This window comes from Cibotium barometz, chromosome 39 (assembly GCF_041138505.1).
Source record: "Cibotium barometz isolate CiBa-2024 chromosome 39, ASM4113850v1, whole genome shotgun sequence".
Taxonomy (NCBI): Eukaryota; Viridiplantae; Streptophyta; class Polypodiopsida; order Cyatheales; family Cibotiaceae; genus Cibotium; species Cibotium barometz.
The window spans coordinates 31,037,443-31,057,746 of NC_141084.1; the positions used below are offsets into that span (position 1 = coordinate 31,037,443).

At 47.1% G+C, this 20,304-nt stretch overlaps 1 protein-coding gene across 3 annotated transcripts in view; it reads left to right on the plus strand.

The window, feature by feature from the left end:
- Positions 1 to 20,304, plus strand: part of LOC147615983 (uncharacterized) — a 143,286-nt gene that overhangs the window by 8,667 nt on the left and 114,315 nt on the right. For all 3 annotated transcript variants that reach the window (XM_086778611.1, XM_086778612.1, XM_086778613.1), the window contains exons 3-5: positions 1,465 to 1,626; positions 1,735 to 1,800; positions 1,919 to 2,062. In XM_086778611.1, the coding sequence (XP_086634737.1) occupies positions 1,465 to 1,626; positions 1,735 to 1,800; positions 1,919 to 2,062 (372 nt within the window). The remainder of the gene's footprint in view (positions 1 to 1,464; positions 1,627 to 1,734; positions 1,801 to 1,918; positions 2,063 to 20,304) is intronic.

Below are 20,304 nucleotides of genomic sequence, written 5' to 3' on the forward strand. Positions count from 1 at the left end.
GCTGAATATGCGGGATGAACTGCTGTCCACTCTTTCCCTTGTCTCCTGGGAAGGAAACGCTGAAGGGAGGCTTTGGAACAGATGCTGAATGCTGACTTGATGATGAAACGCAGATGCGTTTGCAGATCTGATGGCTGATGATAATGCGTTTGCTGAATGCTTGATGCGTTGACTGGATATGATGCTCCCAATGCTTCCTGGAGGAGATGCGTTGGACACACTGCTGAACTGATATGTGATGATGTTCTCAGCCCTTCTGGAGTAGAAACGCTGAGGGACTGAGTGTTGAATGCTGAATGGATGATGCTGATGATGATAGGCTGAAACGCATGATGATCCAGAGGAGGATGCGCTTGCTGATTATGCTGCTGAGGATGATCCTGAATGACTGAATGGAGAGGCGCCTGAATATATATGGGTGAGAGGGCTGGTCGGCCAGATGGACTGCAGTCGGCCAGTACATATCTCCCATAAAATACCAATAAAGCCAGTCGGCTGCCTCATAAATGCTTATAAAATTGCATAAATGCCTGAATAATGCCTGATGACTCCTGATGGTGCTAATGATGCCATAGAATGATGCCATGTCACTGTACACCTGACTGGTGTGCACGTGATAGTTAGTGCCTAGGGCTCAAGGTTCACACACAACATTTGACTGCTACCTCTGCTAACCACAGCCAAATGAAGAGACCCCATGATAAGGTTTGTTTGAAAGTGGTAGGTTTAAGGACTAGGAGAGGTAATACTTCAACCATGCTCTTAATGCTAAAGTGAGGTAAATATCGAGATCAGGCTCAATGGGGGTTGAGGGGTGGTAATGGCAACATGTTGGGAACAAAGGCTGGGGATCCTGTAGGTATGTTAGAGGCTGCCTAGAGCCTCGTCCTTGTGAGAAGCAAGGAAGACTCCAGACTCTCTGAGTTTGGCCAGCTATGGAGGTTGTCATACATGATTGACATCTGGTGCATGATTCTCAGATGCATCATTTTCTAAGATCTTTCTATGTACTCCTCTATGGAGTAATGGATGCATGTAACATTCATGTCAATTCTAAGAGCTGATGAAGCAGAAGAGATTTGGGCGCACTTGACTTACCTTCATGCATGACGAGCAGGCCGCATCTGAGGCCCTCATTCTCGTAAAATGACCATCTTGCAGACATCTCCCCATAGTCTTACATAGCTCAACATCTACTGCTGCAATTTCGGCAGGAGGACCTCTTGTTTTTGTGGGGATGTGTGATGACAGAAAAACAGGTTCTCATGACGTTTCATTTAGTGATTCTACATGGCAAACAAAACAGTTACCCCACGTTTAGTGGGCACGAAAAGGGAGTCCCAGGTTTGGTGACCTCTCTCAATGTTTTGTGGTCTTTCATATCTCATCGTTTTTCATGTAATTCAATCTGACTTTTTATGAATATCCTGATTGTCGATGATTTTTTGTTTTGTGATGACAAAGCTGTTAGGGAGGAGTAGTGGCTTCCAGGTGGCCTCAACACATCGACCATGCACAAAAGGCCTTTGGATGTGGAGCAGTCCAATAAAGAGAACAGCACCGGATGGAACGGAGTACAGCCTTCTACTTCTTGACAGTGAGGGCATTGATGCGTATGATCAAACGGTACTGTCTGGTTGAAGGATCCAATGTAGTTTTTATCTTCCCCATTCTACAGTCAATCTTGCTTCTATGAAAGCATCCATCTGGCTTATGTTTCTCTCTTTGGTCCAGGGGACATACAGCACTCAGATTTTCTCATTGTCTGTTCTGCTATCAAGCATGTTTGTTTACAATCAGGTCCTTTTTCTACTCTTTCCATTCTTCACTTGTATTGAAATGTGTATGTGAGTTGATCTAGGGTTGCTTTTTCAAGCAATTTGTTCCTCATGTCTGCAATTTGTGTTTGGATCAACAGATGGGAGGTATAGATGAAGCGGCACTAGATCGATTGTCCTTGGTTACAGAGATGACCAAGCACATTCGCGTCAGGGCATCTGAACATCGGGCTTCGAATGCAGAATTGGGCCAGTTTTCTCCTATTTTCCTTTGGCTTTTGCGGGTATGCTATTCCTATCTTTCTTCTCCTTACGTAATGTGTCTTAGCTTCTTATCAGTAAAGCTTGAGTATCTCCTAAGAAGCTTCAGGTGTATTCGAGTGTATGTGGTATGCTTCATGAGTTTGGACAGCTTTAGGCTAGTAGACTGTATCTGGCATGCATGCTTCATGACTTTAGGAAGTTTGAGTATCTTAGAACCTATTCCTGACTCCTAAGAAGGTTTAAGTAAAAGTGGGGTTCACTTTTGTGCCTTAAGCCAAGCCGTGGATGATGGCTTATAAGCCTAGAGCAAATACAAACTTGGAGCAGCAATCCGGGGACATCATTGAAGTTCAAGAAAGTAATATCGCAATAAACAAACAAAAATCTTAGAAGCCATGTTTGAGCAGCAGTATGTCTAAGATTGTGGTGTCAGAGCAGATGGAGAGTGGGTTGTACTTGATTGCAAGATTGCATGGACACATGGGTGATTGGGCAATTGAATCTGGTAGTATAAAAAGGAAGAAGCAAGAATCGCACTTGGTTTTCCGCCCAAGATCCAAACAAACATAAGCATAACCATGAAGCAAAAGTACTTGTAATCCAGTCACCAACGCAGTAACATATACCACAGTTCTTTGTTTTGCTATTTTGTTTTTTGTTTTTTGTTTTGTTTTGTTTATTTGTTTTTGTCCTGCATAGACAATGGCACTTTACCAATATGCACAATGGGATGCGCAGTATCATCACCTGTTTCTACATAACCTGCTTTTTTCATTTTCTGCGTATCTCTAAACCACTCAGTGTATGATTGGTCATGTGGATAGAGGCGCTAGAATCCACATACCATATATCTTGAGATCTTGACACATCCCGTGTTATGGAACTACGCATGTGCTGCGCATCACAAACAGCTGCTCACTTGTGTCATCACCTCTATGTTTGCTAGATGATGCATAGTTGCCTTGCTCTGCAACTTTCCACTTTTAATGTCATTCTACTTTTTGTAGGAGTCCTTTGTCATGTGTCCTGGTTTGCCATAGTATTAGCACTCTATGCTATTTGCATTTTGGTTTTTTTGGTAAATGTCTTAATTAAAAGTCTTCGTTTGATATTATCTTTTGATTTCCTCTCCTTAGTAGCTAGGTTTGTTAGTTTATTTATTTTTGATCTTTTAAATGTTTTGTTTTTGTCTTTGTCCTTCTTCACTATTATTTCTTTCTCAAAGCTCTCAATTCGTAAGTTCAGATTTTTTTGACCTTATGAAGGTATATAACATATACCAAGAGGACAAGAGGTGGGTTCGGCTAGCACTTGCCACCCAACGGTAGGCTCTAAATTGAATACTATGGGAAGACACCCCCGAGGTGGAGACTATAGTGTGCACCCTCAAGGCATGCACGTTCCATACCATGCACTCCTAGTCGAGTGTTATTGATTTGACTAATTAGTGGACGAACCAGTAGTTGGATCCTTGGGGGCTCCCTCTATGCTAGCCTCGTTATGTCCAGACTCGAAACAGTAATATTCTCTCTTTCTAAGGAGAAGAAGACTGGGAGTCAAAATCTAGATACTGGCATTGGAGTGAAGCAATGTTCTCCCAAGTGTTGTCTTCATCCGCACAATCTCTTCATTTAATCAATCACTCAGAAACTGATCTATTTCTAAGGGTTTGTTCCCTACAATCAATAACTGCAAGCGGTTCATGGGGAACAAAAACAAATAGATGCTCAAGTCTTGCTAGCTCTTGGTCAAATATCAAGCTCTCTCTTGCACTTAGCACCATTTTCAATCTCTTGACATGAAAGACGAGATACACGCGTGCTCCATCTGGTAGAAACTACCCCATTAAGCTTTTTCAAGATCAAATAAGGTCCAGAATACCTTAGAGACAACTTATAGACTTTTCTAGTCCTCATTATGTGAGAATCTTTTGGAATCCTCATGTATATCTGTTGGCCTTCTTCCAAGACTCCAGTTGATTGCTTTTGGTTAGCATAGAATTTTGCATACTCTGATTGTTCTCTTGTAACAACATCTCTTGTTGCCGTTTAAAAAGTCACTTGCAGTGCCAACTCTGACTAATCATCAATGCGACTCTAGGTTGATATCATATATCAACATAAAAGGGCTTATCTTGGTAGCAGAATGCTTAGCACTATTATAAATTAAAGGGCTTAAGAATGCTTAGCACTATTATAAAAGGGTTTTTTATCTTTTGAGGTTTGGTCCTATTGGTTGGATCAATGATGACAGCTTCAGATTTCGCTCTCGTTCCACTTTCTTGTTATTTCCTAGATGAGGCAGACAAGTTGGATAGTGGTAACTTTCAGTCATGCAGGTTACTTCTTTTCTCTGGGAGTATGGTTTGATGGAGTTTCTCTCGTACAAGAATCGGTGCTTGCAGGACCTCGCCTCTGTGGATAATGTGTGTCGGTGGAGGAAGATTGACGGACAGATCTATGGCTTTCTTCTCCTGAATTGTCAGGATTCGGTTCTTCGACACTTCATCTATGCTCCTGATGATGCTTCTACTTTCCCTGTGTGGCAGTTGCTTTGTGACTTGTATGGTGATGCCAGTGATCGGCAGATGGTTTCTACTTCTGGGTGCTATGCAGCCAGTGATCTTGTGGATACTTCTTTTGGAGATGTTCTTGCAGCGAAGGATAGTGGGCTAGTTTTGCTCATTGCATCTGAGGAGTTTGTTTCTCCTGTTGCCTTGCCTTCAGTTTCTGTGCATACTTCTCCTTGCCAGGATGATATATCTGGTAATGTTTTTGAGGAAGATAGTGGGCTATCTTTGCTCACAGCTTCTGAGGGGGATTTGTCTCCTATTGCTTCGCCTCGGGCTCTTTCTTCGTCAACCAGTGACCAGGATGTGTTGTTGGTTCCTTTGCCTTCTATGGAGGAGCCTGCTTCTACGTTGTGTGATGCTATTGAGGAGACTACTACTACTACTACTTCAGTTACCACTACTGTGAATGTTCCTCTTTCCCTTGCTCTGTGTGAGGATTCTGGATTGTGGTCAGGTGTGTCCGTGACCGTGCGTGGGACACAGTAGTACTTCCAGGGATTGAAGGATTGGGATTTGGATTTGGTTGGGCTTGTGGAGTCCCGACATCTGTTTTTAGAGGGGACAGTTGAGTTCTTACATCTGGCGATGCCAACCTTCGAGGAGGATGCTATTGTACAGCATTTGGCTACTCTTGGTACAGGGTTGGAGCAGATGGACTCTTTCTTTTGAGGGTATTATCTTCTTGGAGCTACAGGCTTCAAGGATTTCTGTGGCACTGTGTTTACATTTGGGTTTGGCACCGATATTTGGAGTAGCACGACGCAGCCTACATGGTTGTTTTTCTTCTAGAGGCGCAGTGTACCTGGCAGCTTGTTCTGTTGCTTTTGTAGCTGAGTTGTTGTGGAGATTGCTTGTTGAGCTTTCTTGGTACTTGTTGCTGCTGCATTCTTTTGTCTTTGACAGAGGACGACTTCTTCGGCTTCTCGGAGTTTGTTCAGCAACTGGTGCTGAGAGGGGGTGTTAGCACATTCATCCCCAGTTTCTACCCATTTCTGGTGTCCTTTTGGTCCCTTTTGCATGGCCCTTGATTGTGGGCTAGCCACCCTTATTTTATATATTTTTCTGGGAGTTTTCCCAGCCTGCATGATTTTTTCTCGGTCGGCCAGCTACTACAGATGTCCAGTCAGCCAGCATATGCATTTCCAGTCGGCGAGCACTTCCCACCTATAAATAGGTGGGCTGGCCTCTCAGTTTTGTATATTGCCTAGTCTATCTTTTGCTCCCTCACTTATGAGACTACTTCTGTCTCTTGCTTGGGACTGTATTGCTTCAGCATAGTTGCTCCATATCTCTCTCTCTCTCGCTTGCACTCTCTACTCAGCACACTGTAGTGCTTATTTGCTTCCGCTCTGTGCACTCTTTCAAGGAGGACTCCATGGCAGCCGCCTCGTCATCCCTGACCGAGGCTGTCGTCCCTTGCCCATCCTTCTGAGAAGCGGACCACTAGCTCCTTGCATCCATTATTGACATTCACCCTCTTGGGTGCAGATACTACTAGGTGGAGTTGGATTCACTTGCAGCATCGGATATCGTCATGCAACTGAGCTCCATTGCATTGTGAATGCCGAGGCCTTCTTTGTAGGGTGGCAATAGAGGTTCAACCCAACATCCAACCCCCTGGCAGGTGTCTCGCGCTTCCCACTCATAGTTTGCTTGGCCTCAGGAGGAAGTATCTTCCACTTCTCCCAGTGATTGGTAGAGTTATCAGGAGAGTGATGGATGCCCCCCCCCCCCCCCCTTCCCCCCTTGCCGCTTTGGTTCTAGCTCAGATGGTGTGGGAAGGCTGGAAAAGTGAAATCACCTCTATAGCTACCCACCCAGCAGCCTTGGAAAATATAACAACGACAGGGGGCGCCACCAGCAGGATGCTAGAAAAGGGAACTCACACACTCACAATCTCGAGTTTCTCACAATCAACAGTTCAAATAACTCTCTATTCTCGTCCAACCATCCAGATACACAGAACACAGCCCAAAATACACATTCACACCAAGAGAAAAGAGGGAAAAGGGTATACAACTTCCCTACCTCACAACTCCATTGGTAGGTGCTATATATGGGTCATAAGCAATAGATCAATTAAGAAAGGAGAGAGAATGAGATTAACATGTGAATGGCATCCTTGTGCACACAAGGGGGTCTGGGCACATCAACAGACACACACATACACCAGGTTTTAGTGGTTACAAGTTGATAAAATAAGTAGGATGTGACGCTAGCTTGTGTGCAAAATTTCTTTTGTTCCCTTACTTCACATTGATAACACATACATAGCAGAATATCTCAAAAACAACACATCCATGCACACCAGGAACACCAACAATTGCCAAACCCCACACTCTCAAAATTGGCCTTGGTTTTGTTGACCCACACTGATCTCATCATCACATATATCATAATCAAAGGCTTCAGTATCATGCTAGATCTTCACACAACACCTTCATGCATATGCTATATATCTTTACAAGATGGTAGGATAATGCAATGCACGCTCAAGGGAAAATATTATTCAGACTTGTACAAAGGAAAATAGAAACAAGAGATATATTTCTTCAATATGTGCTGGCAGCCCATCATAGCTCGTTTGTTAGTATACTACCTTGTACTCACAAGAACAGCATCACAGTTATATCGGCCAGCCCTCCTCCTTCCAAGGCTTCTCAAGGGGGAAAAGGTATCTCTCTTGGCTAAACACCAAACCATCATGATCATCAAGTCTTCAATTAAAGCAAGAACATGGCCCAAACACCGTCAGCACCCATTACACATAGCTTCATGAGCAATAAGACACCAAAATCTCAACAACAACACGATCATATAATGATAATACCTCAGACATACCAGCAGCATGCCCACACTGTCAACAAAGCTGCAATGTAAGGCTATCGCCATCAACTCCAGGGCTATCGCCATCAACACCAGCAACAAGAATCATCAAGGAGTTTGCCACCTCCACAAGCTTCCAAATCTTCAAAACCTCAGTAATCCAACACGACAGCATCATACTAGCTCCATGCATGACTTTGGGTAGCCTGGCATCACCATTCTCTTTCTTTCTCTCTCTTTCTCTCTCTCTCTCTCTCTCTCCTTGCTACCCAGCCTCTCGCCCAACTCATCACAAGGTGCTAGCCATCATTTTTTATCACTCAGACTGCAGCTACCACCATCCTTCGTACTGTTTTCTTGACCAACTTGAATGAAGACCTCTACTACAATGGCAGTTATAACAGCTTCAAATTGGGTATTACTGTCAGAATATGCAGCGGAAATGACAACCAAACTTGGGTAGACAAGAGCAAGTAGACTGCAGAAAATAATCAGCACAAGAAACACTGAGAGATAGGTGTGTAAACTCTTCTCTATACACAAGATCCCGAAAAACTGAATGAGAAAGTGGTGGGGGCTGAGGGGCAATATATACATCTCCATATGAGCAGTCGGCCAGCTCCAGAAGGTGCCCACGACTGTGTAAAATGTCCACGATTGCTGAAAATAGCAGTCGGCCAGCTACAGATGCCTATGCCTGAGCAAATCAAGTCGGCCAGCACTCCTACAGCCCACGACTGATACAGATGCAGTCGACCAGCTACAGAGTGCTCCTGGCATCACCTGGCAGCCCTCCAACCACTAGGAAAAAATGGAAAAAATAGGGAAAAAATACGGGGAGTGTGGAAAAATGATATACGGGCGGGCACACCCACAACAGAGGCCCTGGTGTATACAAATAGACAGGAGATGACTTCTAACACCCCCTCTCAGCTCCTGGTTGTGAAACCAACCCCAGGGAGCTGGAGTGCCGCCTGAGCGTAGCCTGAGGTAGAGACTTCGTGAAGAGGTCCGCTGCATTGTCCTCCGTCGAACAATAAAGTAGCAAGATGTCACCCGCCAAGATCTTCTCACGAACAAAGTGATACTGTATCTCTATATGCTTGGTCCGGGCATGGAAAACCGGATTCCGAGCAATAGCTATACAACTCTGGTTGTCACACTGGATGACTGTGGGCTCCCTCTGTGGAAACCCCATCTCGCCTAGCAGCCTCCGCAGCCATACAACCTCACAAGCAGCCCGATACTCTGCCTCTGTCGAAGAAAGGGCAATAGTTGGCTGCTTCTTGCTGCTCCAAGAAACCGCTCCTGAGCCAAGGGTAAAAGTGTATCCTGAAGTAGACCTCCTCGTGTCTGGATCTCCTCCCCAATCTGAGTCACTCCAACCTTGGAGCTTGACTCCATTCCCTCCTGTGTAAAAGAGTCCCAGATCCTTCGTACTCTGCAGATACCGCAAGATCCGCAATCCTGCGTGCCAATGAGTCTGCAATGGCGTCTGCATAAAAGAGCTCAACAGCCCCACGGAGAAGCTCAAGTCCAATCTGGTGTTCAGCAACCAGATCAATGAACCAACCAACTTCCGGTACTGCGAGGCATCAACTGGCTCACAAGGATCTGTAATGGTTAACTTTGTGTTCGGGTCCATCGGCGAAGTAATAGGCTTGCAATTCTCCATCCCAAAGGCCTCAAGCAACTCATGAACATACCGTTGTTGAGAGACGAAAAACCCCCTCTGGGTCTGCCAGATCTCCAATCCCAAGAAGAAGTGGAGTAAGCCTAAGTCGGTCATCTCAAACTCCTTTGACAAGGCAGTCTTCGTCACTCCAATGTGCTCCACATGACCGCCGGTGAGAATGAGATCATCCACATAAAGGATGATGAGTGTGACCATGCCGCGTTCCCGAAAGAGATACAGGTTCGGATCTGCAACCGATCTCTGAAATCTAGTCCGAATAAAGAAGGAATCAATCTTCTGATTCCAAGCCTTGGGAGCCTGCTTAAGACCTTACAAGGCCTTACGTAACCTGTAAACCATCCCTTCCGATCCTGGAACAATAAAGCCTGGAGGCTGCCTAACGTACACCTCCTCCTGCAGGTCACCATTAAGGAATGCCGATTTTACATCCATCTGGTACACGGGCCACCTCTGAGAAGAAGCAAGGGCAAGAACGGTCCGAATCGTGGTCATCCGCGCTGTCGGTGCAAAGGTATCCTCGTAGTCGATGCCTGGCCGTTGAGCATAACCCTTAGCCACGAGCCTGGCTTTGTGTTTGTCCACCGATCCATCAGCCGCGTACTTGGTCTTAAAGACCCATTTGACACCAATGACTGACCGCTTCGACGGCCTCGGTACCAACTCCCAAGTGTTGTTCTTCTCGATGGCGTCTAGTTCCACCTGCATGGCTTCCCGTGAAAGGGCTTCCTTTACGGAAGTGGGCTCTTTATCCCGCATGATACGAGACATAAGAGCATAGTTCACCTGAAGAAGCTCCGCCGTGTTGCTTTTATCTCGAACTCGATGTGATCTTCGAGGGCCGTCCTCTGTGGTCCACTCGGAGGGTAACTCCGTGACACCCGACTCCTGAAGGGTGTCTAACAACCACCTAGGTACTCGAACAGATCGTGGAGCCTCCTGTGATCGCGGGGGCTCAACTCCAGCTGCGGGCTCAACCTCCTGTGATGATTGAGGTGGATCAACTGGAGTGGTAGACTGGGAATCATCATCAGACTCCTCTGGATCTCCAAGAAGTGGCGGCTCCTCGACAGTGGAAGCTGGAACATGCTCGTCAAAGACCACATCTCGGCTGACAACAATCTCGTTCCTCTCTGGATCATACAACCTGTATCCCTTGGAAAGAGAGTTATACCCCACAAATACCAGCTTGCGGGACTTGGAGTCAAGCTTCCCCCTCTGCTTCTTCGGAATATGTACATACGCGTCACTCCCAAAGACACGGAAGTGCGAGACATCGGGTTTCCTGCCAAAATATGCCTCAAATGGAGTCATATGGGGTACAGAAGTCGTCGGAGAGCGGTTAATGGTGTGGACAGCTGTTGCCACAGCCTCACCCCAAAGTGGACGATGAAGATCACGATGCTCCAGCATGGTCCTCGCCATCTCCACCACAGTCCTGTTCTTACGTCAACAACTCCATTCTCCGAAGGCGATCCGGTATTGGCCAATTCTCTCTTGATGCCATGATCTGCACAAAACCGGAGAAATACAGTCGAGGAGAATTCACCTCCTTTGTCAGCCCTGAGAGTCTTGACCTGAAATCCAGACTCTTTCTCCACCATCACGTGCCAATCCTTGAACCGAGCAAAAGCCTGGTCCTTCTGTGAAAGAAAGTAGACCCACGTGAATCTGGTACAATCATCAACAAGCAGCATGAAGTAGAGAGATCCTCCCAAGGATGGTATCTGTTGTGGTCCACACAAGTCAGTGTGAATCAACTCCAAAGGTTTCGAAGCCCGCCTGGAAGCTTGCTTCGGAAAGGATTCCCTGTGCTGCTTACCACGTATGCAAGAACTGCAGCGTCCTTGCCTACTACCAACATCTGGCAAGCCAACCACCATCTGGTCCCGGAAGGCGCGCCGCAAAGCATCCACATTTAAGTGGCCAAAACGAAAGTGCCACAAGTCTCCGACCTGAGAGCTTGTCAGTGAGGAGAGTGCAGAGAGCTTGTAGATGCCATTCTCCACACCGCCTTCCCAAACAACTTTGCCTGTCTCACGGTCCCTCAGAGCAACTGAATGCTCCTCAAATTCCACCCGAAAGCCAATCTTGCATACCTCATGCACTGACAAAAGATGAAAGCCCAGAGCAGGGACATAAAGAACACGGGAAGCATGCTTGCCCCCCTTGCCGTCGGGAATAATCTCCATCCGGCCCTCACTATGTATCGGAATAGTGGAGTTATCGCCAATAAAGATACGACCTGACTGCCGTTTCAGATCCAGGAAGAAGTCACGGGATGGAGTCATGTGCCTGGAAGCACCACTGTCGAGAATCCATTCCCGGGTATCCTTTGCGGTGAAGCCAACTGCCTCCTCGCTCGAAGATGATGAAGCATCGGAGTCCACCATCTCCAAGTGCACAAATGCCGGAGTCTTCGCAGCTGAGGCTGAGGACTCAGCACTCTTCCCTGTCCGCTTAGGACACTTCCTCCAGTAGTGGCCTTTCTCGCCACAATCATTACACGATCTTTCGGCCTTCAGCTTCTCTCGTTCTGGATCAGGCTTCTTCTCGGAAGACTTCTCCGGGGAAGCCTTCCCTTTGCCCTTGTTGGTATTACGGCCTTTCGACCGTTGGCCAGTTAAGGCCTCCGAACCTCCGCCGTGAGGAGGGTTCGTGAAACGTTCCTCCTGGTCCAAGACCATTGGCACAAGCTCCTCCCAAGTAATGGTGCTGAGCCTGCCACTAGTGATCAACGAGGAATAGAAAGCAGAATACTGACCAGGCAAGTGGGAAAGTAACGTGATGGCCATATCTTCGGATGATATCTCTTTCCCAGCTTGAAGGACTTCCTGCTGAAGGACCTGCAGCTTGTTAATGTGTTCCCGCATCGTCGAAGACTTTGCAGGGTTCATAACCCGCATCTGCACTTCCAAGGATATCCGCTTCATGGGTGACACCCTGTTGTACAAAGAAGCCAAGTGCTCCCATATGCCTCTCGCCAGCGTCATGTGCTTCACATGGTTAATCACCTGTGGTGTGCAATTGAGGAATATAAACGACCGGACCCTGGCGTTGACACGGTCCCACATGTGTGCTTGTGCCTCGCGGTCCTTCCTCGTCGATAATAACTCCCCTTCCTCAGCTTCCGGCCGTGGCACCCCTATGATAATAAAATCAGCAAGATCATATGACTCCAAAACGGACTCCATCATGACCTTCCAGATGCCATAATTGGACCCGTCCAACTGACGATCCACTGGGAACGTGGGGAGAGTCGGAATCTTCACGTGCTTCTCAGCCATCTCTAGTAAATCTGCCATCTCGGAGAGTAACCTGAAAGGGTGGGTCGGTGGGAAAAAATCAGAAAATCAGAAAATATGCAAGTGGCTGTCCAGCCCCTTTGCCCGCCTTCCTCTTGCACCTTCTCTTCCCGTTCAGCCCGGAACAGTCCACCGATCAGCAACCTGTTGCTCCCCCTCTTGCTCAGAAAAATGCCCAAGATCTCCTAGAGCCTAGGGCTCTGATACCATGTCAGAATATGCAGCGGAAATGACAACCAAACTTGGGTAGACAAGAGCAAGTAGACTGCAGAAAATAATCAGCACAAGAAACACTGAAAGATAGGTGTGTAAACTCTTCTCTATACACAAGATTCCGAAAACTGAATGAGAAAGTGGTGGGGGCTGAGGGGCAATATATACATCTCCATATGAGCAGTCGGCCAGCTCCAGAAGGTGCCCACGACTGTGTAAAATGTCCACGACTGCTGAAAATAGCAGTCGGCCAGCTACAGATGCCTACGCCTGAGCAAATCAAGTCGGCCAGCACTCCTGATACAGATGCAGTCGGCCAGCTACAGAGTGCTCCTGGCATCACCTGGCAACCCTCCAACCACTAGGAAAAAATGGGAAAAATAGGGAAAAAATACGGGGAGTGTGGAAAAATGATATACGGGCGGGCACACCCACAACAGAGGCCCTGGTGTATACAAATAGACAGGAGATGACTTCTAACAATTACCCCTTGCTATTATGGCATCCACACTGAGCGATAAAAACAACCCCAGCGGCCTTCACATAAAATGAATTTTATAGGAAAACATGCCTGGTTGTGCTAAGCTTCTACATCATGACTGTTTGCGCCCTCATACTCTCTAAAAACAAGCCCACAACATTATCACCTCAGAGCCCACGAGCTGCTCAAAGACACCAGCAGCAGCAACACCAACAAACACAACACTGCATCCCTCTCACCCTCTCATTGCAGCCTGCGCACTCTCCTTTTAAATTGCCAGAGCCTTGAAACTTCTTTGGCGGAATCGGGCAACTCCATGATTTTTGCTCCATATTTGGCAATCACATGCCCACCTCCTCGCTGATCCTTGAGTTGAAATCTTCCTAGGTTGACGCTTCCAACTCCGCCTACTCGTTCCATATTGGTACGTCACATGGTTTCCCATTTTTGATATTCATATTCACACGGGTACTACAAATGAAGGCATCTGACCCAAATCCCTTTCTCCATGCATCAACTTGTAACGCATGGCCAACTTCCAAAGCCATTGATCGCCTCTCCACAACAATGGCATCTTTTGCCTTCACGAGAGTACCACGTGCCTAAAGATACCACATCATGCTTGGACAGCCTACTGAACACACAATCTGCTTCAGCAATGCACCAGCAACTGCCATACAGACTCACAAGGGTGTTAACAACAAAGGTACCTGAATCAAAGCCCTGCATTAGGCATCAGCATGTTATGCCTGACCAAAAGATAGAGCTCCTAATTATAACCATTTTATCAAACTCATGATGGGCATCCAAGTGCTATATGAACATGCATCCATATGTACATATGCGAGAAAACCAAACTCGAAAAAACTCCTAACAACGGCAAGGACCCCCTCTCTTCGCATCTGCATTGCCTCTTCGGAATTTGTTCCTCATGTCATCTCTCTTCCGTGCCTCCGGGGAGATTGTATTTTACAGAGAATTGAGTATTGTGGCCTCCTTGGATAATGCTTCATTTGTCGTCAGATGGGGCATCTTGCTAGAGCATGTCCCCACTGTCAATCCAGGCGAACGCCACCAGCGGTCCCTCCCCCCGGTCCTAGCGCAGCTCCTCATCAAGGCGCAGGGGGAGCATCCAACCCTCAGGATCTATCGCATGAGTCCCCGGCCCTCGAGGAGCTTGGGGTAGGCTGCTGGTCCGAGGCAGAATCGCCGCCAGGCCTCTAGGGCAGAGTGGCGCTGACAAGCGTGCCAACCTGGTGGGCCCCAAGAGGATATGGTTATGTTAGAGAACCGCTTTGAGCCTTTATCACAGTATCCCCTCCCCCCCCCCTCCCCCCCCCCCCAAAAAAAAATCCGCCGCTAGCAATTGTCTAGCTTCTGCTACCAACTGAAACCCCCACCGGTTTCATTTCATCGGGAACCCCGGGTTCACCGTCTTCTGACTTTACCTACTAGATAATAGATAACTGGTTTACCTACTAGATAATAGATAAGATGAATGATTTGGACTAGCCACTACCTGCAAGCCACTTGAAGAGATCTTTACCTACTAGATAAGTAGCGTTAATCGCTAGATAAGTAGTACGATCCGGACTCCCTCTCCCCTTTCTAGGGACCTTTACCTCGTTGTGATCCATTGCATGATGCCTTGGCATCTCAGTCATCTTTTGCCACCCCCCCCCCACACTTCTTGGGACCTGGCGCTAGTCCCCCCTCCCCCCTTTCTGGGGACCTTTACCTCGTTGTGATCCATTGCCTGATGCCTTGGCATCTCAGTCATCGTTTGGCCCTTTCCATCCCAAGTGGACCCGACTCCTTAGCCGGCACTCTCACCCCCTTCTTCCTCCCACCAGTCCCCTCTTCTTTCGCCCTCCTCCCCCGCCCTCGCGGTTCCATCGATTTTGCCCCCAACACACCGCACCCCCTCCCCTCTTGTTTCATCGGATCCCCCCTATCTACCTCTCTTGAGCATGCCCGTTGTCCACCGGCCTTGCGCGATCTGGAGAGGAGACAACAGACCAGCTCGTTGCACCGAGATTGATACACCATTTTACTGAGCCGATTGAGATGACCATTGGTGCTTCTCCAGTGCGTGCTCTCCCCCCCAGAGTCGCCAGGCAGCCGCCCCTTCCTTTTGGGGCAGCCTGTGGATTATAGTTTCTTTTGATGTCTTCCCGTTGGGGAAGCAGGTATTTTCAAGGAGACGGTGGCTCCCATCTGCATTTGCATGGTTCTGCATCATGTTGGGTATTTCGGAGTCTCTTGTGTTTTGTATGTGCAGCCGGTGTACCTATCAGTATGTGTGTAACCATCTATATGTATCTGTATAGGTGTGAACATGTCATATACGTGTAAGTGTGCCTACATGTGTGAACAATCTTTTTTTTGGATAAGATAAGTGTGCCATGTGTCATGTCCCCATATGTGAGTCAAAAGATAAGGTTTGCAACCTATGAAAAAAGCGTGTACTTGGTGTACTACACATCAATCAAATCCAATACTCATTGAGTTGTGGAAATACTGTGAGCATTGTTTTCTGTCTAAGCTCTCTCCCTCTCTTCTTGTTATCTCTTTGCACACTCCACGATGGAGGCTATGGAGTTACACCCTCCATAGCCTAGCATCAACCACCATAGCCATGCTGTAGCAAACCCTAACTTAGCGTCCAGCCTTCAATTGGTATTAGAGCGCTGGTCTGGTCCTCGCACTGTGCAGTTCGCCTACTGGTCACTTGTCCCACTGCTCCCCGCTCAGGCGCTGCTGTCTCAGCCGGTTTCCACCATCTCGCCTCTGACTCAGCCAGTTTCCGCCGCCCAGGTGGTGGACCCCATGATAGGGTGCTGCCCGGGCTGACCTCCGCTCAGCCAGCCAGCCAGAGGGGGGGGGGGTGAGGCACCCTGGCTGAGCCACCCACGCCTACCAGGCAGTGCTGGGTGCCTGAACCCCTTGCTGGCCATCGTCGTTTTCGACCTCCAAACGGCGAGTCGGCGACCTTTCGCCCTCGGCAACTTCCTTGCATTTTTTTTTCCTTTCCTTCTTCGCCTCGCATTATCATGTGCATGGCAACATGGACATGCTAAACCAGATTTGCAGCCAGGATTTAGGAATTGGTTAGGGCTTTTGCAGGGTCAGGAGGGCATAGGAGCAAGTCCAAGGGGCTGGACAGCAGTCGGCCAAGAGGACAGGCCACATGTATGGCTTGTTAATGATCATTGATTGTCTTTTTGCTGGCCGACAGCAGGTCGGCGTGCTCCAAGGAGATGAGTGAGCCTATATAAGGCAAAGGCATGGTGTTGTATCATTTGTCTAGTTCCCCCTTGAGGATAGATCATAAGGCTAGCATAGATATAGGACTTTCCATAATTAGGACTCCTTTTAAGTGTGCTTCAGGCCACTGGATTTGTACAGTCATACATACACTTTTGATAATATGAATATTGTAGATTAGATGAAAACTTTGCGTTTTTCTCTCCTCTCCATTTCTCATCTGCATGATTGCATCAATGTTCTTGAAAAGCATTTAGGGCTGAAAGATCAGGCCCATTAGAGCTTCTTTGTGACATTGGTATCAGAGTTTGCCTTTTGGAAAAGAGATTCAACTAAGAAAAAAAAAGAAGATTATTTTTTTCCGCTTGTGTGGTTGTTTTTCAAACACTGGTTGCACTCTCATTCCGGTGTGATTCTTGTCCCTCGAAGGACGGTTGGTTTATAGCCTCTGGAAGCGGCTGGAAATGTCTCACATACACAGTGGATAGTATTGTTGCGGTCGGGGAAAACTTGACCACTTCCACTATGGCGAATTCTGACGAGGAGAGAGCACTAGATCCGAGCAGAAACTTTTTCTTCTACAACAACTGCTTCTAGAAGCCAAGTCATTAGTGGTGACACAAACGGCGTGTTCCGAGAATTTATGCGCATCATAGCGCAACAAGGGAAATAGATGGAGGCATGTACGGTGTCTATAAAGGCCGTTGAGAAAAGGATACCTCTTCAAGAAACCTCGACACTCATCTCCCATGCCAGTCGTCACCGAGATTCCTTCCCAGACCCCTTTCTAGATCCTTGCTTTGGCTATCTCCTTGAGGAGTTAACATAGCATTCCCGTGTGTTACTTGGATTGTAGGTACGGGAGGTAGAGATTTGAACACAGGTGGGAGTCCATGTTGCCGCACTAGAGGAACGACATCGACATGTGGAGCACGAGTAATACCTTGCAGTTCTCGATGCAAGGACAATACTCGCGACTTCTTCGACTCACCTTCACGAGAAGGTGTTTTTTAGTAAGTATAACGTTAAACTCGATCCCACAACTCTGTATTCTTGGATTCATCATTGTTAGCCGGAAGCTTGAAGATAGGCAAAAGGAAAATTAGGAACAGGCGTATGAGCGAAACGAATTGCCCAAGACTTTTGGTTTTATAGGTGGCCAGAGAGTCGTCGTTGTGTTTGACATTGGAGCAGAGAGGACGTGTTCACAGCATAAGCCGCTCGGCAAGCCTGCTCCTCATTGACCTTGGTAGATAAGAAAGTGGAGGGATTTAGCTCGGGCATGACAACGAGCATCAAACTTCGTTGGGCTAAATTAGTCATTTGGGGCATAGAATTTATGCATGATTTCATGGTTGCCTTTCTTGTAGGTGGAGACTAGTCTTAGGGATCCAGTGGTTTCACAAGTTCACCCGACATTGATTGGGGCTAGAACACGTTTTGGTTTACAGGAAATGTGTCAAAGACTCCTGCGATCATTAAGTGTTATCCACATCCAAGCTAAACGAGAGATTTGGAAAGGCGAACAATGTGCGGTGATTTATGTTTAGACCGCCTAGACAATGATGAATGCTTTAGAGAAGTATTCGGCCCTACATGATCGGTTCTAAAAGATCTTTCTTCGAGACAACTTGCCTCCCAAACTTTCCCCATCTAGACTAGGGGACCATAAAATTGAGCTTCTCCTAGGTTTTGAATCCCCCTGGTTAGTTTTCATACTGCCTGAGTAAGGCCGTGGAGATGGAGTTGGACCGTTAACTCCATGAAGTGCTGCTATCTGGTTTATGTGACATGTGAGGGCTTATGACCGTCGTAAACACAACCTTACTCTACACTTAACTGCACTTAATGATGTTTAAGAGACAGACAGATATGTGTCAATGCAATGCAGCTATATTAGATGGATGAATGATGTTACAATGAGATCCAAATGGATATGTACTGCTGAATATGCTGAATATATGCTGAAAATGCGGTATGAACTGCTGTCCACTCTTTCCCTTGTCTCCTGGAAGGAAACGCTGAAGGGAGGCTTTGGGAACAAATGCTGAATGCTGATAGGATGATGAAACGCAGACCTGATGGCTGAATGATGCTGCGTTTGCTGAAGAAGATGCTGATGGAGATGCGTTTGCTGACTACGAATGCTGAGGATGATGCGTTAGCTGAATGCTGCTGATGATGATATGCTGAAACGCAGGATGATCCAGAGGAGGCTGCGTTTGCTGATTATGGTGCTGAGGCTGATATGCTGAAACGCCAGATGCTCCAGATGAGGATGCGCTTCACTCTGATGAGCCTGGTTTAGTGAATGAAGAGGCGCCTGAATATATAGGCCAACATGTTGCTGGTCGGCTAGCACTAATGCAGCCGGCCAGATGTCATGTCCACCACTTGCTGTCGGCTGCCCCATAAATGCCTGGAAAATGTCTATTAAATTGCATAAATGCCAATAAAATACCTGATAATGTCTGATGATGCTAATGATGCCATAGAATGATGCCATGTCACTGTACACCTGACTGGTGTGCACGTGACATTCCTTGCTGCTAAACTGTTGCTGGGTGATAAACTTGGCAACCTTCGACTACTCTGTGATCCTTCTCCTCCGAACCACTGTCCCCTTCTGTCTTCTGCTGGGACTGAGGCCGTCTGCAGGAGTGAAATCCTTTGAGCCAAGACTCCATGTACTGCGGGAACTGAATGGCAAATATCTGAGTCACCCCTGACCTGCCTGTGGAAACCTTTCACCTACCATCTCCGTCGTACCTGAAGCTCTGAACCTCCTGAGGCGATGTTGGAGCAAACTTCCGTCTTCTGTGGAAGAGAAACCCCCTGCTGCTGCCAGTTGAAGTCCAAAACTTATGTGCTCCTTTGATGATGGATGTCCTTCTTCCCTGAGAGTTCATGGGTAACATGTATGCAAGACTGACTGCTAGGATGACTGCTAGGATGACTGCTATGATGACTGCTATGCAAACCATGTGCAACCCTATATGCTGTGCAAGAATGCAGATGGATGGGTTACTGATGCAGGCTTGAGGGAAAATCCCTAAGGGTGGCTTGCAAAATTTTCAGAACTGGGTTTAACTGTGCGGAAGCGATAAAAATGATGACTGACTGAATGATTGATGAACTGAACATGCTCTAAGGCTGGTTACCCTGTAACGCTCTGATATCAATGTGACATGTGAGGGCTTATGACCGTCGTAAACACAACCTTACTCTACACTTAACTGCACTTAATGATGTTTAAGAGACAGACAGATATGTGTCAATGCAATGCAGCTATATTAGATGGATGAATGATGTTACAATGAGATCCAAATGGATATGTACTGCTGAATATGCTGAATATATGCTGAAAATGCGGTATGAACTGCTGTCCACTCTTTCCCTTGTCTCCTGGAAGGAAACGCTGAAGGGAGGCTTTGGGAACAAATGCTGAATGCTGATAGGATGATGAAACGCAGACCTGATGGCTGAATGATGCTGCGTTTGCTGAAGAAGATGCTGATGGAGATGCGTTTGCTGACTACGAATGCTGAGGATGATGCGTTCTGCTGATGATGATATGCTGAATCGCAGGATGATCCAGAGGAGGCTGCGTTTGCTGATTATGGTGCTGAGGCTGATATGCTGAAATGCCAGATGCTCCAAATGAGGATGCGCTTCACTCTGATGAGCCTGGTTTAGTGAATGAAGAGGCGCCTGAATATATAGGCCAACATGCTGCTGGTCGGCCAGCACTAATGCAGTCGGCCAGATGTCATGTCCACCACTTGTTGTCGGCTGCCCCATAAATGCCTGGAAAATGTCTATTAAATTGCATAAATGCCAATAAAATACCTGATAATGTCTGATGATGCTAATGATGCCATAGAATGATGCCATGTCGCTGTACA